Genomic DNA, 25785 nt, shown 5'->3' with positions numbered 1-25785 from the left:
CGCTTGTGCTAGCTAGGGTTTTCGAGAGAAGGGGAAATTTTTAGAAGGGGGAGAGAGAAAGGGAGGGGAAATTTTCTGGTCAACTCTATAAACCGGGGCCGACTATGCTGACTCAGCCCGCCTTGCCACGTTGGACCGCCACGTGCGCACGACTCCGGTCAAAACCGCCCCACTGTGTGCTTAAGGGGGTTAAGTATCCGGTTTTAATAGTTCGGGGTATGAAATGACTGGTTTTCGAGTTCGGGGGGGTTTTTCGGTCAACCGCAATAGTACAGGGGGGTAAAACGTACCTTTTCCTTTTTCCTCCTTTGGCGCTGTAGTTCTATCAACACCATGAAGTCGTGACCGTTAGGGTGGCGTGTTGCGCCACCTGATTAGAGAAAGAAGTATAAGGGTGTGTTTAGATCCATGCTAAAATTGAAAGTTTGACTTGATGAGGACACAACTAGCTCGGATATAACCATGACTACCTTATGTATTAATCAACCAAAGGTGTATATGTTCTACATTAGATTTACTTGATATATATTTGAACAAACGTTGCTACACAATGAGTTTTGTGTGTTTTCATTTGCAGAGGTACTTGCTTGGGCAAAAGAAAAGAGACCGAGCGTAAGGAATGCATGGATGATTGAAGAAGTTGATTGGGGAACAAACCAAGACCTTCTCCAAGTCTTCTTTCATCTCACCACGTCACTTTTGGTCCATAGAAGACAAGAGATAAAGTTCTACACGTTTTGGATTCGGATTCGGGCCTCCTACCAGCATCAACTTCAAACGGACCTAGCCGTTGATCTAGAAGGAATTTCGGGGCCCATGAGTACTTGTTGGAAAGATTATGGAGTCTACTTTCAGATGGTTTTAGTTCCACGTCAAAATTCCTACCAAGCTGCCGGGAATCTACAAAACAAGCCACATATCTCATCCAGTCCGAATCTGATTTCAGTTTTGGGCCTTGTAATTGTGTCGTGGGCTTAACCCAAGGGGGTGTGTGCCCTAGGGCAACCCTAGGACATCCCTAATCATACTTAATCATTAGCCATCATTGTTTAGAGTCGGGTTTTGCTTAGATTATTCTGTCAAGAACAGTTTCGCCGCTAGATCGGTTTGTGGAACCCCAAATTCGAGTACTTAATCATTCATATGCAATTTGGTTGCAATCTATCTTATTCTTGCTTGTGTTCTTCGATTCGCATGTAGGGATTAGCCTTCTCGGCGAGGTCAACCGTGTTTCGGCACGGTTTATAACCAGAGAAGACGTGGTGCTGCGATTGCGGGGCTCAGTAGCGTGTTTGTTTAGAAGCCGGATCGAGTTGTGTTGCGACTCCGCCCAAATCGATTGTTTATCAATACCTATCGGAAGATCGGTACCTAACTTCCCTCATCAGATGGTATCAGAGCGCGGTTGCCCGTTAGGTAATTTATCTTCCCATAACCAGAAAATTGCCACACAAAAATATTTATTCTTTACCTAGACAATTTGAGCCGTTCAATTTTTTCTATTTGATTTTGTTTTGTTGAATTCTAGATTGCATCGTCGTGTCGAGTGCTGGTTTAGTTTTAGATTTAATTTTTAGTTTTGAGTATTGCATATGTTCATCACTTAGGTCTAGGGTTCATCACTCAAGTCTTTGAGTTATACGTCAGTTTTGGGTCCAGTTTTGCATCTCGTCCGTTGTTGCCGGGACCATGAAAAATTAAATCGTCTCGTCGTCGAGATTCCGTTTTTATACTTTTGAGAAGTTTTTGTCGGTCAAGTTTGGAGTTGCGGCTAGGGTTTGCACTTTTGTCGAATTTCCCTTTGGCCGAACCCCTCCCCATCCGCAACTACCACCTCCCCCTCGTGACCGACCACCTCCATCTCACAGCAATTTCTCATGTGCCGCTTCCTCGATTATCAGATTGTTAGGTATTTTGGTGGTTGTAGATTTGAGATATTTTTATAAAAACGGAACCTACATGATGTGAGCATTCCATTTTTGAGGTGATCCAATTTTAGTTTTACAATTTGCATTTGAGTCCCTGTAATATTCATATTTACATTTGTGTCCTTGTTCGAGGTCAGTGGTTCAGTTCTTGTTGAAAAAAAAGTAAAAAAATAAAAAAGAAAGAAAATGCAGAAAGGTGCAAAGAAAAAGAAAGAAAAAAAAGCCGCACCTAAAAAAGAAAAAAAAAAGGCAGAAAGGTGAAAAAAAACCATTCATCCTTTGAGTACGTTTTCAGAGTGCAGAGTTGTGCATTTATTCATATCTAGTCCTTAGTGTTGTCGGGTGCTTGCTTGAGCTAGAGTTGAGTCTAGACTAGGCCAATACATTGACTAGTACTTTGAACTATTATTCAACTTTGCATTTTCTGATTAGCACAATTGTGTTCCTTTGCTACTATATATTGTGCCTCCCAAACTCCACATGTATACTTATGGTCAGCACCACTCTGATCCTTGCAATCGCCACATTACATCCTTCAAGGTGTCACGAACTAGCCACCGGTTGTTCCGTTCTTAGCATTGCCGGTAAGACACTTGTAAGAGCTTAGTAAGAGGCTTTCATTTGCTATCCTCCACTACAATCCATGTTCTGTAGTTAATAGGAACAATATTGTTCTGTTGTTCTCTCTTTTCTACTAACAATGGCAGGTTACATCTGTTATGGACATGAGATAAAGTTGGATGGGAGATAAACCATAGCTGCTACATCACCTTTCACAGATACACGTGATGAAAGTACTTTGGTGCAACAAGTGCTAAGTTCTCAAATGGAGAAAGCGGAGCAAAGACAGTATCACAAATTATTTGAAACAATGTTTGTGGTTAAGGATAGAGCATGTCGTGTTATAATCGATAGTGAGAGTTGCAATAACTTTGTGAGTTCAGATTTGGTTGAGAAACTTGAGTTGCCTACACAACCGCATCCTCATCCATATTACATCAAATGGTTCAACTCGTGTGGTAAGTTCAAGGCAAATAGAATTGTGAGAATAAAATTTTCGATTGGAAGTTACCATAATATTGCAAATTTTGATCTTGTGCCTATGCAAGCATGTTCTTTGTTGTTTGGTCTACCATGGATATATGATAATAATGTTTTGCATAATGATATTGCCAATACATACACATTTAGGCATAATGGTCGAAAAATAAAATTGGTACCAATGAGTGTTTCTGAACTTTTCAAAGATGATCTTGAAAGGTTGAAGAATAGAATCAATGAGACTTTCAGAGATATCTGGAATGATACTAATATCGCAATGCCTTCAACTAAGTCTGACTTATTACAAAACGAACGTATTGTTGTGCCTATTGCTTTGGGTACTAATATTTTGCAGGCATCTGAGAACAACCAAGGTAATAAGGAAGAGAAGAAAGAAGAAGAGGAAAAGAACCTATACATAGCTCCATGCATGCTTGAGGAATGTTTAATTGACCAAGTGCCTACAATTTCTGAAGATGAGAATAAAGGTAAAGATAATGGTGCTACAACTGCTCAAGGTATTCATAAATATGATATGCCAACTATGTCCACTACTTATGCTACGTTAGAGCAACCCATAGTGGAAACAATTTTTGAAATACCTTTGTCACAAAACAAATTGCTTGATGTCTCTTGTGATAGAGAAGAGTTGTGCGATGCTTCACTTATATCCATGCCACAACTAATGAATGAACATGTTAGTTCTTTAGTAGAGCCACAATGTGTTGAGTTTAAACATGTTATTCACATTGCTAGCGAGAATGAAGAGCTTAAATTGCTATCTTCTTTAAATACTTGGGGTTATATTCAATTTGATGATCTTTGTCCACTCAACTGTTTAGAGAAAAAATTATTTGCTAGATTTGATTTGCCATGCCCTTCTGATGTGATTTTTCATGTTATTGGCAATTATGATAGTAAAGGAGAATATAATGTGCATCGAGTATATATTTGTTCGAATTTAACTATACCTCCTTTTCATGATTATTGGCGGCCATTAAATGCCGATTCTATACCGCCAACATCTACATAAAGTTCGGATAATAAAACATCCAACATAGTGATAGATGCTTAATTTCACATATTCCACAAGTGTTTGTGTATATTTGTATGCAGATGATAAACCCTGAAGGTGGGAGGCAAATCAGACTAAAGTGAGGAAAATTATGGGAATAAGTTCACTTCATAACCCTCAAAACTGATTGAAATCTAATTCATGACCCTAAACCACAAAACCGGATATCTCGACCCCCAAACTCTAAAAACAAGTGCAATTTGACTCCCTGGGTGGTTTTGGAGGGCGGTTTCACTGACGTGGCGCCTACGTGGCAGTATTGACTCGGATTTCTTTCCACGTGACGTTGACATGGCGCTTAGGTGGCATTAGAAATAAAAAAATATGTGTGGGACCCATTAGTCATTCACACACATAAAAAATTGTGGGGCCCACTGACATGTGGGCCCCACATGTCATCCTCTCTCTCCCTTCCTTCTTCCTCCCCTTTTCCTCCCTTCTCTCTTTCTTTCTCTTTCTCTTCTCTCCCCTTCGGCCTGCCGCGGGGAGCACAGGTGACCGGAGCTGGAGTGGTGGCGGTCGGGGGGCAAGAGCGGCCGCGGCGGCGGCGGCCTCGCCAAGTGGAGAGAGGAGAGGAGAGGAGAGCGGGTGAGGGAGGAACGGAGGTGCTGGGTATGACGTCCGAGGCGGCGGCCGTGGCGGTGGGGAGGACGCCGACGTGGAAGGAGAGGGAGAACAAAAAGAGGTAGGAGCGGCGGCGGCGGGCCATCGCCGCCAAGATCTTCACGGGGCTCCGGGCACTCGGGAACTATCGTCGTCGTCGATCTGGTCTCGAACTGGTACTCGGCGTGGTCGGGGAGGTCGGCGGCGATGACTACGAGGAGGAGGAGGATGACGAGGAGGAGGAGATGGAGGGGGCGGGCAGCAGCCGTACGGTCCAGCCCACTGCTGACGCGTACAGAAACCTGACAAACGTGTCGTTATTCCCCTCTCCAACCTTCCTCGATCGTATATATGGCAGCAGCGCAGCACGTCGTCGTCCGGCCATGGACGTCACGGGACAACTAAAATATAGTGATTGCTTTGGTGAGTTATAAACACTAAAGTAGATATTAATTGCTTAGACGTGGTGTTTAGGTAATTGTTATCCAGTAATTGCTGTGTATCCCACAGTACGTTTGAGGTAGGTGTAGAGGTGGTGACAGCCCTCGAGATCACTTAAGTCCTCCCTGTCTGGGTACGTAGTAGAGCGACATCTGGGAACAGCGGGTTGCCAGTGCCTGAAGTATTGTGTTAGGATTAAAGTTAAGCTTTTCCTAGACACAGTTTCTCACTAGTAAATCATCTCTATCCTGGCCTATCATTTGCTTGGTGTCCTTGGATGAACCGGAGGAAGCTCTGATCACACATGTTCCCTTGGATTCGATACCCTTGGAATACTCCGTAGGGAAAGTGCTACATCGGTATATCCGTGCACTTGCGGATTTTATCTATGACCGTATTAAATACCAACAATTATGAAATATATTGTCTAGAAGACCGCATGCGTACAAGTAATTCTCTATCTAATTCCTATAGTTGTTTAAATGAGTTACAGGTTGGTTTGCAAGAAGGGGAGTGTTCTGGTTTTGTGACTACAAAGATTCCAGGATCCAACCATATGGCCATCAAGAAATGTTCCTCACTGGATGTTGTGATAGATAAAGATAAGTTCAATACGCTCCATGACAAGGTGAAACCGATGACGGTTTCCAATCAAGAAGGGGAGGATGATGAGGACACAACTAGCTCGGATATAACCATGACTACCTTATGTATTAATCAACCAAAGGTGCATATGTATGATTAAGTACTCGAATTTGGGGTTCCACAAACCGATCTAGCGGCGAAACTGTTCTTAACAGAATAATCTAAGCAAAACCTGATTCTAAATGATGACGGCTACTTATTAAGTATGATTAGGGACGTCCTAGTCTTGCCCTAGGGCGCACACACCCCTGGGCTAAGCCCACGACACAATTACAAGGCCTAAAACCGAATTCAGATTCGGACTGGATGAGATACGTGACTTGTTTTGCAGATTTCCAGCAGCTCGGTAGGAATTTTGAGGTGGGACCAAAAACATATGAAAGTAGACTCCATAATATTTCCAACAAGTGCTCATGGGCCCCAAAATTCCTTCTAGATCAGCGGCTAGGTCCGTTTGAAGTTGATGTTGTCAGGAGGCCCGAATCCGAATCCAAACGTGTAGAACTTTATCTCTTGTCTTCTATGGACCAAAAGTGACGTGGTGAGATGAAAGAAGACTTGGGGAAGGACTTGGTTTGGTCCCCAATCAACTTCTTCAATCATCCATGCATTCCTTATGCTCGGTCTCTTTTCTTTCGCCCAAGCAAGTACCTCTGCAAATGAAAACAAACAGAACTCATTGTGTAGCAACGTTTGTTCAAATATATAACAAGTAAATCTAATGTAGAACATATAACCATGAGGGGACCAAACCAAGACCTTCTCCAAGTCTTCTTTCATCTCACCACGTCACTTTTGGTCCATAGAAGACAAGAGATAAAGTTCTACACGTTTTGGATTCGGATTCGGGCCTCCTGACAGCATCAACTTCAAATGGACCTAGCCGCTGATCTAGAAAGAATTGGGTGTGCGCCCTAGGGCAAACCTAGGACGTCCCTAATCATACTTAATCAGTAGCCGTCATCGTTTAGAGTCGGGTTTTGCTTAGATTATTCTGTCAAGAACAGTTTCGCCGCTAGATCGGTTTGTGGAACCCCAAATTCGAGTACTTAATCATTCATATGCAATTTGGTTGCAATCTATCTTGTTCTTGCTTGTGTTCTTCGATTCGCATGCAAGAATTTTCCTTCTCGGCGAGGTCAACCGGGTTTCGGCACGGTTGATAACCAGAGGAGACGTGGTGCTGCGATTGCGGGGCTCAGTAGCGTGTTCGTTCAGAAGCCAGATCGAGTTGTGTCACGACTCCGCCCAAATCGATTGTTTATCAATACCTATCGGAAGATCGGGACCTAACTTCCCTCATCATGACTAAAATTAGTAGTTTGAAGAAAAAAGTTGGAAGTTTATGTTTGTAGGAAAGTTTTGATGTGATGGAAAAGTTGAAAGTTTGAAGAAAAAGTTGGGAACTAAACAAGAGCTAAGTATGATGTGTATGCAGAGTAGTGAGAATGTTTGTGTGTCTTTCAGTAATTGGAAAGAAATTCGTAGGCAAATTAGGCGAATTTCTATTTTTAAAAAGGGATAATAACGGGTACAGTGATCTACCCTAGGGGGTAAAAATGTTTTTATGCGACGCGAGTACGTGACTAGGGATCGCAGTCGGGCACAACGGGCACGGGTAGTGACTACCCTTGCCCGTGCCCGTGAGGTAATTTATGCCCGTTACTACATGACGGGTAAGGAGTACTTCCCATGCCCGTCGCCTGCGGGCATGCCCGTTTACCCATCCAAATATCAGTTCAACCATAATTCCCACAAGCAAAGACAATGTCACAATTTAAAGAAAGGGTATAGTTGTACCAAGTTCAATACAAGCATTATAAGATCATCAATCACAACTTCAAATGACATAGTTTAGCACAATCAACAAACTTCAAATGACATAGTACGCCGGAGGAGTAGCACACCGGCTGCTACTGGCCGGAGTACTTGCATGCTTGCTGCTGCTTGCCGGAGTTGTCATTACTTCAAATCACTAGTAATCAAATCACAAATAACAAATCAAAATCAGAAGAGACTAGATCGAAAAAATAGATACCTAGATCTAGAGGAGAGAAGGGGAATAGAAGGGGAATAGCTCGGAGGCTCGGCGCAGCAGAGGCAGGAGACCGTGGCGACGGAGGCCACAGACGGATGGGGGCCCAGCTGGAGGAACTCAACGACCGGCCGAAGGGGAGCTCAGCGCAGACAACGGCCGCGGCTTCCTCCCGGAGGTGGAGCGAGCCCCTCCCGTCCCCTCACGGCGGCGAGCCGCGACTGGTTGGTGGGCGACGGCTGTGGAGGATGCTGACTGCCGAGGGCCTAAGGCCGAGGAGGCTGGGACTGGGAAGAGAGGCGGCTGGAACTAGGACGAGGAGAGGTGGCTAGGGGGTGGCAGAGAATCCCTAAAGATTTTAGATTAGGGTTTTTATACTAAGTTGACTGAGGGCCCACATGTCAGTTGGTTTCGCGGGTAAACGGGCGATGCCCGTGTGCCCGTTAGGTACAGGTTTTAACCCAATAAAAAACCCATGGGTTCTAAATGGAGAACAAACCAAACTCTATTAGGATTTTTATTTTATTTTTTTTATCAAAGGGCCTTAACCCTCCATTTCCATTAAAAGAAATGTCACAGATTACAGCAGAAAAAAAACAGAAAACAACTGCGTCTAGAGTTTATAAAAGCGACAACAGACATTCAACAGTAGACTCCTCTTCAACAGGCTAACAACTTTGCTCTTCTGTTCAAAAGCTAGACATTTCTCTCTTCTCTTCTAATCTGATCACCTGCTTGTAATCCTTCTGAAGCTGGCGTGCCACCCATGTCGTGAATTGAACACCTCATTTGTGACCTGCTTTAGCAATTGGATTCCCCATCGCAGCTTTTCTTGATTTCCCACCTGTCTCTGCAGAATAACCTAATCATGCATCCATGAGCACGCTTGATATAAAATGTCAGTGGGATCTTGTGGCAACAACTGTTCAAAATAGGCTTTATTTCTTGTTTTCCAGACAGACCATAACACAGTTGCTATCCCTACCAACAATAAGTGTTTTGTTGTTTTATCCCATTTCTGGATCCATACCCCCAAAGCATGTTGAATGTTTTTCACAGGTTGCAAACCAAAAGTACATGCCACCACATTCCAAGTAAGTCTTGTCATGGGGCAATCAAAAAATAAATGTTGAATTGACTCTTTTTTGTCACAGAACTGACATGTTTCGTTCCCTTTTTTCCAACCCCTTTTCTTTAGATTGTCTTTAGTTAGAACACTATCCTTCAGCAAAAGCCACAAGAAGATCCTGATTTTTAGAGGGACTTTTATCTGCCAAATCTTTTTGTGTATCACCCCCATCATAGAAGTAGCCTCTTGCATTTTCATACCAGTATAAAAAGATTTAACACTGAAGATCCCATTTTTGGTTAGTCCCCAAACAGTTTCATCTTTGGAATCATTCAAGTTTACTTGATCACAACAATTTTTGATGTAATTCCAATCCCTCAAATTGTCTCCCAACAAGTTCCTTCTAAAAATTATACTACCCCAGCCATTTTGTTTAACCTCTGCCAGAGTTATATAATGTGTATGTGTGATTCTATATAGGTAAGGAATTTTTTTTTCCCAGAGACTTCCCCCCTATCCAGTTATCCTCCCAAAATAGAGTATTTGCCCCATTTCCTGGTTTTTTCCAGCAATAACTAAAAAAGACATCTTTGATTTCCATAATCCCTTGCCAGAAATGTGAAGCCCCCTTTTTGATTTTCTGGGCTGCCAAGATTTTTTTTGATAGATTTTTTCATTTCAATAGCTTTTGCCACATACCATCAGTTTTCTCCAGGTTCCAAAGCCATTTACCCAACAAGGCCTTATTCATAATGTCTAAGTCCCTAATTCCCAGACCCCCTTGCTCTTTTGGAGAGCAAACAACTAGCCATTGCACCAAATGGTATTTTCTAATTCCTTGGTCTTCTTGCCAAAGAAACCTTCTTCTTACAAAATCCATTTTTTCTTTCACTCCTTTGGGAATTCTGTAGAAAGACAACATGTAAAGAGGTGTACTGCTCAAACAAGAGTTTATCAAAGTAACTTTTCCTCCAATAGATTGCAAATTCCCCTGCCAACATCCTACCCGTTTTTCCATTTTCTCCTCAGTTTGTTTCCAGTCTTTTTTTCATGATTCTTTTTTGATTAATTGGTATGCCCAAATACTTTATAGGCAAATTACCTATATTGCAAGTGAAGATCTTACTGTACTCCTCTTTGTTTTTTGTTGCTTCTCCCAAACAGATAACCTCACTCTTATTAAAATTGATTTTCAGTCCTGAAAGTTGTTCAAAAATGCAAAGTATTTTTTTCAAGTTTCTAGCATAATCTAATCTATCTTGCATCAGAAAGATTGTATCATCTGCATATTGCAGGATAGCAATAGTGTTCTCATTATCAATACCCAATCCCTGAATTAAGTTGTGTTTTTCTGCCCTCTGGATCAAAACTGTCAAAGCCTCTGCAGCTATATTGAAAAGAATTGGTGACATGGGGTCTCCTTGCCTCAAACCTTTGTGTGTATTAAAATAGGGCCCAATTTGATCATTGACTTTAACAGCAACCTTGCCCCCTCTTATTGTTTTCATAATCCAGTCACAAATTTTCTCAAGGAAATGTTTGGCCTGTAAAATTTTAAAAATTAAGTCCCAATTTATTTTATCATATGCCTTTTCAAAGTCAACCTTACAAAGTATTCCACTCTGTTTCTTTTGATGAGCTGAACTCAAAGTCTCATGCAAAATCAGTATCCCTTCCATAATGTTTCTATTTTTTATAAAAGCAGTTTGGTTTTGTGATATTAGGTACTCTATTACTCTACGTACTCTCATCATCAATACTTTAGTTATGTGACATTCAGCAGATAGATGGGTCTGAACTTTTGGATTTGTAGGGCCTCTTGTGTTTTTGGTATCAAAGTTATAATTCCATAATTTAATCTTTCCACATCGATAGTATCGCTCTAAAAATCCTCTATAACAACCATCAAATCAGGACTGATCAGATCCCAAAAGTGTATGTAAAACTCAATAGGGAACCCATCTGGGCCAGGAGCCCTGTTTTTTCTCATTTCATCAATCACCTTTTTAACTTCTTCTTTGGAAATTTCTTTAGTTAAACATTCTCTGTCTTCTTCTTTGATTTTGGTAAAATCATTCATGTCTAAGGACATAGAAGCCCCTTGAGCATGCCCAAACAAGTTTTTATAGAACTTTGTGATATATTCCAAAAGATTTTATTGCCCTTTAATTTCCCCCTCTTCTTGTATCAATTTGTGTATCTGTCTTTTTCTTTTTCTCCCATTGCATTTAGCATGATAGTACTTTGTGTTGTTGTCACCATCAATAGTCTCTTGATCTTTGCATCTTTGGAACCATTTGAGTCTTTCCTCTCTAATGGTGAAATTCAATTTAATTTCTAGCTCTCTTCTCATCTCTCTGTCAGTATTTGTCATTCCAACACTCTCTATTTTTTTATCAAGTTCCCTAATTGTTTTTAAATTTTCATTCTTTTCCCTCCTGTATCTCCCCTCCCAATTCTTATTCCATCCTTTAAGTTTTTTCCTAACAGCCCTCAGCTTTCCTTGCCATCTCTCTATACTAGAACCCCCACCTCTATATGAAGTCCAGACTTCACTTACCGTGCTATCAAGATCTTCTCTCAGGAACCAGCTGGTTTCAAAATTAAAAGGGGATTCACTCTTAAAATTCTCTCCAGAATCAACCAACAGGGGGTTATGGTCAGAATAAACATGTTCTAAACATTGAACTGAGATATGAGGATACATTTGTTCCAATTTATTTGTAACCAGTACCATGTCCAATTTTTCAAAAGTTGGGTCTTCATGACAGCTTTGCCAGGTATAACTAGATGACCCCATATCAATTTCCCTTAAATTCCCTTGTTCCAGTATAGCATTAAAGATAAAGCTCCACCTACTGCAGCCACCTGGTTTGTTTTTCTCACTTGCATTTCTAATAATATTAAAGTCTCCTCCTAATAACAGAGGATTTTTTTGTCCATTCAACTCCTGTGCCAATTCTCTTAGGAAAGTTTCTTTTTGTTCTTTTTGGGCAGCCCCATATACAACCATGAGATCCCAGACTTTGTTGTCATTTACATTTTTTATGGAAGTTTTTAAGAAGAATTGAGATTTCCTCACCTCTATGATCTGAAACTTATCTTCATTCAAACCAACTAGGATCCCCCCAGATCTTCCTGTTACAGGTACCCAGTTCCAACAAAAATGTTTGGATTTGGTCAAAGTTTTCAAAATGTTGCACTACAAGAGATCTTATGATAGATGACGCTTCATTTACGTCACAAACATTGAATTTTTCGTCACGTTTCATAATCTGTGACGCTCGCGTGACGAAAATTCATTCGTCACCTATCATGCGTCTCTAATGGCGTTCTATGACGAAACCTTATTTTTTGGTCATTAATTTAGTGACGATCCTTCTGTTGTCATAACTTTATGACGCTCATATTCGTCATTATCTAGCTAAAAAATGTCATAAAATATTTTATGGCCCATTAAAATCCATGTATTGAGCACCCTGTTAATGGGCTTAGCCCAATGGCAAGCTCAACTATTTTTAGCCTAATTCTATTATATTCATTTGCTTTAATATCAAATAATAAATAGGCCAAATCCATTGCAAAAGCCCATATAGGCCCAAACATTATACCACACCATTTTCAACCCATCATATCATATTCATTATATTAGTATCAAATAACAATTGGGCTAAGCCCATATAGGCCCAACAATCAAACACAACAACAATCCATATAGCACAAAGGTTACAGCCCAATTAGCATCCATCACAACCCGACAAACATCCAATACAACACAAAATTTAAACACAGCAAATCAGCAAATTAGCAAATCAACTGGTTAGCCACTCGTGGGAAATGCTTGAACTGCAGCAGGGACAGAAAGTGCTTGAACTACGGCAGAGGCCTCAGCTTGCTCAGGAAGCCCGATTAGTCACCGATTACATGATAAAATTGCGCCTGAAAAACAACTGAAGTGGAAGAAATAAGTGGTCACGCATGCATGACAAGTGCCTATGTTGCTTAAAATTATTTTTTGATCTGTTTATTGTTATTATTTTCAACAAGTCATTGTAAAAACTTAAATAACACAGATTAACAACATCTTTCTATGAGTTTAAAATTTTGAGACTCCTTATTTATTTTAAAAGTTTTAACGACATAATAGCACATCAGGAAGTCCAAGCAACAAGACAGGGAAAAAATGGAAGGTATGCAGAAATGATTCTTACAGTATACAAATACTCCACAGCCCGTTCTGGATCGTTGTATGCAGCTCGCAGAGCACGCATAACAGTGTCACGGTCCCAAGCTCCTCCACCCATTTCAAGAATTGACTGAACAGTCCCTTCTAAATTGCTTCCAGCAACAAGGTTCGACGCAGCTTGACCATAGATATCTGCTTCGGTGCTGGTAGAATCAAATTATCAGTAGTATTGTCAAAGTGGTCTTTCATATCTTTCCACCAAACTATCTACACACAAAAAAAAGAGCATTTGTTAGATAACGAAGCATCTTCATGAATGGACATTTTGTGCTCGAACCACTTTAGCCCATGTATGTATATATCCAAGAGTGCATTTACAGGAACTCAATGCCAAACTCAAAGGATGGCGTGTCAGATTTGCTAGCGTGATGTGCATTGATTACCATACATGCATGCCGACCAATGCACTAAACAACATTATATTTTTCTCAAATGTAAAGTTTAACTCCAAAAAAAAAAATTTCTAAGCCATTTACAACACAAATCTAAAACAAAAATTACTAAGAAACAGAGTGAAACTAATGACTGGGTAGAGATAAATCAATAGATTACTTGTTTGGTGATTAAACGTTGCAACACACAGCATGGCAGTGGTAGGCCACCAATATCCAGTTGCTCCATGGCCATTCTGAAGGCTTGTTATAAATTGTGTTTTCATGTAATGTTCCAAAGCAAAATTTTCCTAAAGCATATGGAGTTGGTATATCTAAACAAAATTAACAGGAACACCATATAACAGATTAAACCATCGATGCATGGGCAGCACATTACAATTATGCATTCTGGGGATAAAAAATATATCTCAAGAATTTAAGCTAGATAACATTTCTCAAGTACCAGAAGACCCTTTGTACAATAAATGATTTCTTCATGTGCATTAGATATGCTCAGCAGCAGCCAGCAAGCTATAGAAAGAAAATCTCAGTGTTCACACTTCTTTGAAGGGCATAACTACGGTATTTGTAACAGACGGTAGATGTTCCACTCACTAAATCAACACTACGTAGAATCAAAAAACATAGCTTACTAACTACCTTGCTTTTGCCATCTAATGCATTCTGGTCTGGCAGCCTTAGTGCCTTGCCTTGCCTGACAACAATCAATTAGTTTGCTACTGCTACTCATTCGGACTGAAAATAAAAGTAGTTTCAGGTCACTCACATGGTCACCTGACTTAAAATCAGGTGCTTGCAGTTGTTGTTGCAAGTAGTTATCTGAAGATTGCAAGGTGAGACTGACAATGGTGGCCAGCAAGCAGCTCCACTCGCAGCGATGTGGCGGCCACTGCCAGCTGCACCACCACCGGCCGGAGGAGATCGCCGGCGCCGAGAGCCACGAGAGGGACGGGTCGAGCGGCTGCGGCGGTGCTGGTCCAATGGTCGTGCTGATCCTCGGGTCCGGCGCGGCGTCGGAGGCTGAAGATGACGGCGGCGGCCGCTGGCGCTGCTGCTGCGGCTGTTCCTGTGGTGCCGGCGGAGGGGCAGACGCTGGCGACGGTCTCCTCCCGATCTGTGGGCCCCCTTTTTGGGATCTGGGCACCGTGTCTCCTCCCGATCTGCTCTTCCCCGACCTCGTGGCGTCGGATCGCTGCCGTCGTCATCGCCACCTCCGCCTCAACCTGGGGGACCACGCAGCCGCCGACTGATTCAGATCGGTTAAACTGTAGGTTAAATTGGGACGAGAAGATCCGCGTGGGAGGGTCTCACCTTGGGATGCTCCGGCGACGCGGCCACGCCACAGCCGGACGCCGCTGCCGCCTAGCCGCCGCAGCCGCGCGCCCGACGCGCCGCCTGACCGCCTCGCCCCCGCACCGCCGCTTAGAGGCTGCTGATGGTTGGTGACGGCTAGGGTTGGGAAGTGTTCTGATTTGAATCGGCGGATTTTACCAAAATAACCATGGTGTATGGTCAAAAATTATACAAGTTCCCTGGACAAAAGGGTCATTTCACCGTGAAATATTTTTGACATGGGGCGCGAAGCTTCCCGCCACGCTGAAAGTTCACAACCCCTGTTTTGTTTTTTGCAAAAAAAATAGAAATAATATGTTAATTTATGAGAACTTTAAATTTAATTTTAGGATGATTTTTGTGTTTCAAATGTAAAAATCATAAATAAAAAAATTGTAGAACTCATCGAGATACAACTATTGTATTGGTCGTTTTTACAAATAAGATCATTTGAACTATTCAAATTTTAAATTTTCAAAATTTGACAACTTCGAACAAAAATTGGGGTTAATAAATGATTTTAAATGGAAAAGTCACCAAAACCGAAGTTGTAGAACTCATCGAGATGCAAAATTTTTATTTTGGTCATTTCTCTATCTGACTCTATTTGAATAATTTGAAATTGAAATTCAAAGTTTGAGAGCTTCGAATAGAACTTTTTATTAGTGAAAACTTCAATTGAAAAAGTCATCAACAACAAAGTTGTATAATCCATTTAGATCTATAATTTTTATTTTGGTCATTTGTTCATCTGACAAAGTAATTTGTAACGTTGTTCACAAAATGTACATATTTCTAATATAGTTTATAAACTGTAGGAGAGATATATAAATTTTGTGAACAATGTTACTATCGCTTTGTCAGATGAAGAAATGACAAAAATAAAAGTTATAGATTTTGATGAGTTATACAACTTTGTTGTTGATGACTATTTCAGTTGAAATCGTTTAGTATATGAAAATGTTGTTTGAAGTTGTTATAATATGAAATTCAAATTCAAATTATCGAAACAAAGTCATATAGCAAAATGACCAAAACAAAAGTTGTAGATATTGATGAGTTATACAACTTTGTTGTTGATGACCTTTTCAGTTGAAATCATTTAGTACTTGAAAATGTTGTTTGAAGTTGTCATAATTTTAAATTCAAATTCAAATTATTGAAACAAAGTTATATAGCAAAATGACCAAAACAAAAGTTGTATATCTTGATAAGTTATACAACTTTTTTATTGACATTTTTTTCATTTGAAATCATTTACTACCTGAAAAGTTATTTGAATTGAGAAGAGGGAGGTAAAATAGACTTCTCGGTGAGGGAGGAGCAAAAAAGCTGGGCCGGCGGCCCGAAGAGGGAAGAGGAGGGAGAGAGAGGCTGCGGGCTGAGAGAGGGAGAGAGTAAAATTTGGGCCGAAAAAGGCCCAAGGAAGAGAGATGAATTTTAATTTGTTTTTCATTTATTTTAATAGGTTAAATGAACTTTGGGGCATTAAAATAAGTTATTGTGCTCCAAAAATTCACGGAAATTTTCAGAGAATAATTTAGACCACGTAGAATATTAAAAAAATATTTTCGGCCATAATTTTTACAGAAAAAATTTATTTTCCTCATTAATTCACTTGATTAAATTGCTTTAACTTTTAATACTCCCTCCATCTCATAATATAAGGCGTGCACGCATTTCAAGATTAAAGTTTTAAACATTTGACCAACACTTAGTATAATATGAAATGAATTTTAATTGTTAAAAATTATATCATTAGATTGACATTTAAATTACTTTTATATGGTTATAATTTTGTTGCTACAAATCTTATAGTATATGAGAAATTATAAGCTAAAGATTAGTTTTGGAGACCGTGCCAACTTTAACGACACCTTATATTATGAGATAGATGGAGTATATTTTTCTATAAATGCATTATATATCTATGACGTTTGCTTTGTGCCCCTTATGACAAGTTAATATTCGTCACGATGTCCCATTGAAATACTTTATGATGATTTTTAGTTGGCAGTAACGACGAACACATTTTTTTCGTCACTAAGCCACCCCATCTCATACTAATCATCATAAAATGGAATGTGCTAATGACGAATAGCTCTGATGTCACGAAGAATTCGTCACAGAAGGTCATATTTCTTGTAGTGTTGACAGAAAAATCGTGCTTCATAGTTTCATGCAATCCTACAAAGTCCACTTTATGTTCATCCAAAATGTCTTTCAAGTGTTTCATTTTTTCAGGATTTTTCATACCTCTGATATTCCGTATGATTCCTTTCATTTTTTTCCTTTTGGTATTTTTCCCTGGTTTCCTTTTGTTCACCCTAGGAGTGACCTTGACAATTGCAAGGTTTCCTTTCTTGTTTTTCTTTTTACCCCCACCAGATTGTGAATGTAACAATAAAGATTCTGCCCAATCTAGTTCAGAATTGTTGCTTTCACAGTCTGTTTCATCAAGAAAGTTAAATAAATCATCCTGAAAGTTGTCATCTCCTTTTTTATTCTCAATTGGTTCATCTTTTCCTACTTTTTGTTGTTCTTTCAATAAGTGTTTCACTCTAGCCTCCTCTAGGTCATTTATCAATTTCATATTTGTATCCACCGCCTCAATTGAACATCCAAGACTAACTCCTATTAGATTAGCTAGATCTAGCAAAGAGACATTAGAATCATCTATGGAACAGGGAATAAGATCCTGACCTTTGTTGACAAATGCATTCCGAGCCTCCTTTCTATCAATTGCCATCTCCAAAGACTTTTTTTCTTCTCTGTCTTTGAATCTTTTGCTTGCTCTCCTTTCTTCTTCCTGACTTCCACCCTCCTCTTCAGTCAGCACCACACCAATTGACTTTGCAAAATTGTTTTTAGATTCTTGAGATTCAAACAATTCCTCACTGTCTCCTAAATGTACTTTTCCTTCTTCATATTCCTCCATACCTTCCTCAATGGACCCCATTTGCTGGTTTTGTCCCACTTTTATCATAGGTAAGGATTCATCCTTACTTTCAACAGCCATAATTTCCTTATTAGAACTCTCTCCTCTTGTCTCCAAGCCTCTTTTAAGCACCTTGTGTTGTTCCTTCTCTTCCTTCTCCTGAATTGCCATGGCTATCTCCCTGTCTTGCATGATCTGTATTGCTTTCTTTTTGTCCTCCTCAGCTAACAACTCAATCTTAGCAGGGGTGTAGTACTGAATCTGGGAACTTTCCTCCCTGCCCTTGTCCTTCCCTAAACTTGCCTCTGCTTCCTTCAGTCCATGCATATCTCCTCTTTTTTCTCTGTCAGACTCCCCTTATGTTCAGCATCTTCCTTAACCTGTGTCTCTTTTCCTTCCATCTGTTTGCCTTTGAGCCACCCAACCTCCACCACCTTCTCCAGAGTAAAGATTGCCTCATACAGTAAAGCCTCAGGAGTAGATAGCATCAATCTGAGAGGTAATTGCTTTAAATCCATCATGCCAATTTTCATTCTAACAACATCCTTGGAAGTGATAGTTGGCATATCCACTTCCATCACCACTCCTAGATTAGAACCCACCTCAAACAAGGCTTGATATCCTTTCATCTCATCTGGTATTCCTTCTACAACAACCCACACCACATGCAGTTTCCCAATCGCAGCTGATTCGTTGTTCCATTCAGACACATTTACTTCCACCTTAGTGCCCTTGACATTGAAATGGTCAAAATTGGACAACTCAACCAACCTCATTTTGTTTGGGAATCTGACTTGTAATGTGCCATTAGCTTGTTTTTTGGCCCTCCATTCCTAGTTCCACTTGAACTGATGTCTAAAACCTTCTTCTAACTGGGTTTTAGATATGTCACCTCCATAAATCACCTTAACCATTGCCATAGGATTCATATGTTCCTTAGGTGGGATAGTCTTAACATTCTGAATCAATATGCAACCCAGTCCTAGAGCCCCATATCCTACCAACTTAGCCACTGGTCTCGGTTGTTTATCATATAAGCAATCCTCAGTTCTATGAGTTGATTTCACACAGTTGATGCAAAAAACATTGACATTGTAATCTCTCACAAGATGACCTCTCTCCTTGCATCTAAGACAAACAAGCCTTTGATTCTGAAACATACCAGGGTGATTCTGATTTGGATTTGGAGCTGGTGCTTGAATCCCTTTTGGCTGTTTTGGAGTCCCCCCTTCCTTCTTCTGTTCTTGCTCCTTTTCCTTGGTTGCACTGGGCGATACTGTTGAGTTTGTTTCTCAGTGACCCCTTGCTGACCCCCTTTTGAACCTTCCCCCACTATGTCTTCCATACCTCGAGCTTGTTGCTTCCATGGCGGCTGTTGATTCTGACTTTGTTGCTGTTGTTGCATCTGAAGATTTTGCCGTTGAAATCCCTTATCCCCTTCCCATCTCCTTCTACCACCACCAAATCTCCCCCACTGTGGGTTGCGGAGATCTGGTCGCTGCAGATTTCTCCCCCTCCATCCCCCACCTTGATTCGCCATGTGTTTCTCGCGAACCACCTTTGCGAATCGTCGAGTATCACCGGAGATTGTGCCCTTCCACCGTGATTCTCCACCTCCTACTCCAACTCGTGGCCACTCCTCTCTCTCTCGATTCTCCTGGGTGGTGACGAATTGACGGGGATGCACACCAAATCTCCTTGAAACCCTAGACTTGTGGAAGTGCCTCTCAAGTGTTCGACCAAAAAATCAAGGTGGGCAAGCTGTGTACCTCTACTTACCAGATCAAATACCTTTGTCTCGCTGCCCAGCGGGGCCCAAGTCCCCCCCCCCCCAGCTCCACCATGGGTGTGCCTCCTTTCCACCTCATCACCTCGAAAAGCACCATGCCGCCATTGGTGGGCTCCCAGACTTTCTCCTAAACTTGGAATTCCTAGCACAAATAGGTCTAGGCTTCGTCCCTCCTCTACCAAGCTCACCACCGGCTGCTTCGGCGATCGCCGGAGTAGGGTTCCTCCCGTCGTATCACCTCTCCTACCTCCAAGCACGTCGCCTCTCGAATCGCCTCTCATGTCACCTCTCTGCAAACGCGTCCTCTATTAGGATTTTTATCTGCGGGTAAACGGACAAACTAGCAAAACTACCATCCCTATACGCGACCTAATCAGGAACTCCCGGCCGGCGGACCCCTTTTCTTGTGTGTAGTCGTGTAGAGACTAGAGACTTAGAGTGTAGAGAGTCGGGTGGGAAGGAAGGGCACGCGGGTAGGCTAGGCGCGGGCCGCGTTTTCGTTTTGGTGGTCAGTCAAAGAAAGGGCGGTCACACAGGCGGAGAGATAGCGAAGTAACGGCACCCCCCCGAACTCCGAGGAAAAAGATCGACCACGGCTAGTCCGTCAAGGAACCAATGCATGCCCGTCGTCTCTGACCAGTGATGACCCACCCATCCGTCCATCCACTCCTCGAATTCCTCCGCCAGCGGGGGCGCCCACCGGCAGCCGGCAGGCCGGCCAGCCAACCAGCCACCAACCCAGCACATCCATCCCTCTTCGCTCTCTGCTGTTTCGTTGCCTGCGCTGCACTGCAGCAGCCTTGTGTGTTCTGCCTGCCTCGTAGCAAAAGTAGCAGCATCTCCATCCGTCTCGTCTCACATTCTCATCACTGTGCTTGACATGCACGGAGTCCCAGGCATCGAAATGTCTCCTTTTTTGCCGCTGCCGCTCACTAGTCCTACGCGGCGTGGCAGGGGCAGGCACTGCGCAACAAACAACGGCGTACGGTGGCGTGCCGGTCCATGGGATGGAACAAACGATGGAATGACAGGGAATTCCCTCGCCTGCTGTGCTTGACGAATGACGATCGCCATGGCGCGCTCGTGACTCAGCTACCTGCGCGCCTGTGCATGCAATTGCATTATTATTCCTGCCTTTCACTTTGATTAGTGTGTGATTTGCTCAACGGTGATGCCCACAAGTGAATGAATAGAATGGATGGATCTTTGGCGCCATATTGTCACAGTGTGTGAGTAGGTACCTATCTGTACCTTTTCTGCAGGGTGGAAAGGGAAATATCCCTGAATCCTGACGAAAAACCAAAGGCAAAGTGGACGGAAAAGAATGAGAAAAGAACAGAGAAAGAAAGGGTTGGCATGGCATTCAGATTGGCAGGGCACTAGGGCAGCTTGCAGAAAGACAGAGATGCAATGCAACAACAGCAGCAGCAGTAGTAGTAGACAAGAGACAAACTAATCCCGACCCCCCTTTGTATAGAAAGCAACAATCCACACAAAGGAGGAGCAGGGTGAAAAGAACATGAGAGGGATAAAGCCTGACCTGTGAAAGCCACTCTAGCACTGTCTATTCTTTCTACTCCATTCTATAAACCCCTAAAAAGTGGAATACTACTACTAGTTACTACTCTACCATGCACACACAAAGCTAACCTACCAAAGGTGAACTGGTGACTCTTGCCACTGCACACACCACTGTGAGCATAGCGAGGGTGCAAGACAACATTGGGGGTGAAGGCGATGCGCGCGGGGGGGTACACGGTGCACCAGGCGCTGTCCGCCGACGCGGCCGCGGTGCTCAAGCTCGCGCTGGCGCTGGCGCGACGCCGCGGGCACGCGCAGCTCACGCCGCTGCACGTGGCGTTCACGCTGCTGAGGAGCTCCTCGTCCTCGTCCTCGTCGCCGTCGGACCCGCCTCCGTTCGCTTGCTCCGGGGGCGAGCCGTCGTGCTGCGCCCACGGCCTCCTCAGGCGCGCCTGCGTCAGGGCGCACCCGGCCGTGGCCGCCTGCGCGCCCGCGGCGGCGGCGTCGCACCCGCTCCGGTGCAGGGCGCTGGAGCTCTGCTTCAACGTCGCGCTCAACCGCCTCCCTGCCACCAATGCGATGGCCGACTGCGGGCGGGCGTGCTCGCCGGCGTCGTCGCTCGTCCCGCCCGACCCGACGCTGTCCAACGCGCTCGTCGCCGCGCTCAAGCGCGCGCAGGCGAACCAGCGGCGCGGCTGCATCGAGCTGCAGAGCCTGCAGCCGCCGCAGCACGCGCTTCAACCGCAGCAGCAGCCTCTCCTCGCGATCAAGGTAGAGCTTGACCAGCTCATCATCTCCATCCTCGACGACCCCAGCGTGAGCCGGGTCATGCGGGAGGCCGGCTTCTCGAGCGCCGCCGTGAAGAGCACCCTCGAGGAGGGGGGCGCCATGCTCCCGAGCCTCGGCGGCCACCACGTCTGTTACTCGTCCTCCTCCCCCGAGCCGCACATTGACCTCGACGCGCACGCCGCCAGCGGCGGTGGCGCGCCGTGGCCGGCTCAGTTCTTGCACCGTCCTGACACCGGTTCGTCGTGCAAGGAGGAGGACGTGAGGGCGATCTTGGAGGTGATGGTGCGGAAGCAGGGGGCAAGACCCAACCCCGTCGTCGTCGGCGACTCGGTGTCCGTCGCCGAGGCGTCGGTGGCGGAGCTCATGAGGCGGCTGGAGACGGGCGACGTCCCGGGCGAGCTGCGCGGCGCGCACGTGCTGAGGCTCCACCTCTCCCGCGTCCACCTCCGCCTCATGACCCGCGCCGACGTCGACGCCCAGGTGGCCGAGCTACGCCGGACCGCGAACTCCATCGTCGTCGACGCCAAGGCCGCCGGCCTGGTCATCTACGTCGGCGACGTGCGCTGGGCCGTCGATGATGACGACCACCACCACCACCACGCCCTCGCGGAGTACTCCGCCCCTGAGGACCACATGGTCGCCGAGCTGGCGCGCCTGATGTCCGAGCTCCGCGCGGCGTCGCGCGGTCGCGCCTGGCTCGTGGCGGCCGCGAGCTACCAGACGTACGTGCGGTGCCAGCAGCGGCGGCGGCGGCGCCGGGCGCCGTCTCTGGAGGCGACGTGGTCGCTGCAGGCCGTGGTCGTCCCCGCGGGCGCGGGCGCGGACGCAGGCACCGGCCTGTCCCTCGGCCGCCGCGCCCCTCCGGCTCCACCCCCAAGGTGCTCGACAAATCTCCCTGTTCGTTCGTACGCTTTGTTTCATTTTGCCATGCTGTAAACTGTGCCATGACCGTCATCCTCTGCTGCTGTTCTTCTCTGCTTTGGGTTTGGTGTTGTGTACTCTGTTTGGACAAGCACACTTTGTGCTGCTTGCACAATGGTAGTACTACAGAAATGTAGCCATGTAGGATTATATTCCACATTGTAGCCATTTAGGGCCCCTTTAAATCAAAGGATTTATATAGGAATTTTATAGGATTCAAATCCTATAGGAAATTTTCCTATTTGGCCCTTTAATTCAAAGAATTGAAACTTTCCAAATCCTATGAAATTCCTATGGAATGACACATTGCATGTGGATTTTGGAGGAAATTTAGCAAGAGCTCCAACCTCTTGGAAAATTTACTTTTAGTCTATCTCTCTCATCTGATTCCTACGTTTTTCCTGCGCTCCAATCAAACGACCATTCCTATGTTTTTCTTGTGTTTTGTAATCTTCTATTTTACACTTCAATTCCTGTTAGAATCCTATGTTTTTCCTATCCCTCCATTTTTCCAACTCTGTGATTCAAAGGGGCCCTTAGGATTTAGGAACCACTGAAATTTAATGACCTTTCTGATTTATTGAAATTTTTAGATTTGAAATAGTAGTGGTAGTATTTATAGAGTACTGTAGTAAATAGGAACAGGATGGCTTTGTGTGGATGATTCTGATTTTTTTCTTTGGAGATTCTTTCTTCTTCTTTCTGAGCCAGGCAGTTTCTGGTTGTAAAAATGTACAATATGCTGGAAAGCTGAAATCCTGAACCTCTCCGATGGAGAAAAAAACAACAACATTGGTTAATGATCTTTCTGGTACACCGTTGTAGTAGGTGAACTTTTGTAGTTTGTTCGTTCCTTTTGCTTGTCTTTTCCTTCATCTAAAGGTCTAGAATATGTGCTATGGTCACTTTAATTTCATCAGAACAGGAAATTTAAAATGATTCAACCCCCATGCATTGGAACTTAATGGGCATCTCTTCTTGTTTCCATGTGACCATGTGTAGCAGGGTGGCAGAAGATGATCAGATTGCCAAGCTTGGTGAGATCCCCACACTGGACCTTGCATTGGGAGGAGACGACGGTGGCGTGCCGGCCCTTTGCGCCGAGTGCGCCAACGGCTATGAGAAGGAAGCATCGCAGGTGAGGGCGAAGGCAGATGGCACCACCCTTGCCCTCACCTATTTCCCCGGTTGGCCACACGCAAACGAGCCCCAGACATCACACAAGGTAAATCCAATGGATGAAATCCTCTATTGAAATTGGGAATTTTCCTGACTCCACAAAGGCGAAATGGTTATAGGGGGAGTTTGGATGGGGTTAAAAAATTTTAGTCCCTGTCACATCGGATGTTTAAACACTAATTAGAAGTATTAAATATAGACTAATGACAAAACTCATTCTATAACCTTGTACTAATCCGCGAGACGATTTTACGTTGCAGGCTGAGCTGATGGAGCTGGGGAGGAAATGGGGAATCTTGTGCCAGAGGGTTCACTCCCGCAGCCACAATGATCAGGCGTCTGTTCCCTCACCGATGCCATGGTGGTGCAGACCATCATCGGTGAGCCGTGATGGCGAGGCGCGAACTGAGCTGAATCCAAGCTCTGCCGGGCTACGCTTAAGCTTTGGCACACCGGGCGATCATGACCGGAGCGAGAGCGTCGACGAACGTGGTGCCGACACTACACTGAGCCTCATGCCTCCGGACTCGGCGGCGGCGGCGACGACGTGGCAGGATACTCGTGGTCGCTGGAGCGAGGGAGGAGGAGGAGGAGCAGACGGCGAGATGATGACAGTGAACGGATTGGATGCCACCGTCGACGCGGTGAGCATCCGGCGGGTGTGGCTGGAGCAGCTGCTGCTGTCCGGTGATCTCAAGAGGAAGGCGGAGAAGGGCCGGCTCTCCGGCGAGCCCAAGCCCCGTCGGAGAGGCGGTGTCAGCCTCGACCTGAACATCTGCGCCGCGGCTGACGACGACGACGACGGTGGCGACAGCGAAGAGGAGGCGGCTCCGAGTGACCTGACAAATGAAGGTGGATGTGACGGCGGCGGTGAGCCGGGACGCCTCGACGACAGCCTCGACAGCCACGAGTAGGGCGCGGGTACGGTTGCCATCACCGCGATGGCGGCGCCGTACAGCAGGGAAGAGCCCGGAGGATGACGGGGAGAAGGTGGTCGTCACCTCTCTGGTTTTGGTTTCCAATTGAAGTGATCAGGAGAGCTTGGAATGTGGGACTTGCAGAAATTCAAACTATGAAATTGGCGGGAAGGGATGTTAGGCTAGTCCCCTCCTACCCAATAGGATCCATGGATGTGGACACTCAACTGAATTGTTCTCATGGGCTCCGAATTTTTGTCCTTTTTGTATTTTCTGGAGTACTTTCGGTCTTAGAATTAGTCTCTTCCTAAGTTATATGTAAAAAAAAAATGTTTACTGCAGTAGTATTGGGATCTTAGGTGCAGACTAGTGATCACTCAACACCCTTTTGTTATTAGCTGATATCTTAATCAATGTAATATTTTCATCCCCACAACTGAAAAGCTAGATTACTGTCGACAATTTTTTTGGGAGAAAACTTTCGATTCTTAGACCATTGGATTTGTTCCAAGACTCGTGCAAACATGGATGAGAAAATAAAAAACATTTGATGCGCCTGTAAGGAATCAAATGCTGGACCGTTGTTTAACTTCCTGCTTGGATTGTGTTACCGCTTCACCACATGACTATTATGATAGAAATATTTCATTTATATAGAAGTTACATACAAGTTACAATAGTTACATTTAGAAATTTTTCTCCCAAAAAAGTATTTCCTCTAGAACACATTTCTTGTTTCATGTATATTATCTAAATAGTTATGTTTTTTTAAAAAAATTAACAAGATAGATTAATATGAGTATTAATCTATCTTTTCAAATATTTAAGAGAATTTAATAATTACTTAGGGACATAAAAGAACGATGGGATTGAAAATCCATCTCCCTTTGTTCATAATACAGAACGCTGATAAACTAAATT

The 25785-nt window shown here is 43.9% G+C and overlaps 1 protein-coding gene and 1 long non-coding RNA gene across 3 annotated transcripts; one reads left to right on the top strand and one right to left on the bottom strand.

The window, feature by feature from the left end:
• Nucleotides 1-12306: 12306 nt before the first annotated feature.
• LOC127763959 (uncharacterized) lies at nt 12307-14211 on the bottom strand. The gene is made up of 3 exons (XR_008015782.1): nt 14118-14211; nt 13049-13290; nt 12307-12787 (listed from the first exon to the last, which is right to left on the bottom strand). It is a non-coding gene; the product is annotated as an uncharacterized LOC127763959 (long non-coding RNA).
• Nucleotides 14212-21082: 6871 nt separating this feature from the next.
• LOC127761505 (protein SMAX1-LIKE 5-like) lies at nt 21083-25415 on the top strand. Of its 2 annotated transcripts, none has more exons than XM_052285808.1 (3): nt 21083-22725; nt 23774-23993; nt 24208-25415. In XM_052285808.1, the coding sequence occupies exons 1-3, from the start codon at nt 21275-21277 to the stop codon at nt 24859-24861; spliced, it is 2325 nt and encodes a 774-aa protein (XP_052141768.1). In that variant the 5' UTR covers nt 21083-21274; the 3' UTR covers nt 24862-25415. The 2 variants fall into 2 exon arrangements, with proteins under 2 accessions (XP_052141768.1, XP_052141767.1); XM_052285807.1 differs by having other exon boundaries at nt 23771-23993.
• The last annotated feature ends 370 nt before the right edge of the window (nt 25416-25785 follow it).

This window comes from Oryza glaberrima, chromosome 2 (assembly GCF_000147395.1).
Source record: "Oryza glaberrima chromosome 2, OglaRS2, whole genome shotgun sequence".
NCBI classification, from domain to species: Eukaryota; Viridiplantae; Streptophyta; class Magnoliopsida; order Poales; family Poaceae; genus Oryza; species Oryza glaberrima.
The sequence above is the reverse complement of the archived record's forward strand: the minus strand, read 5'-3'. Positions and strand labels throughout refer to the sequence as shown.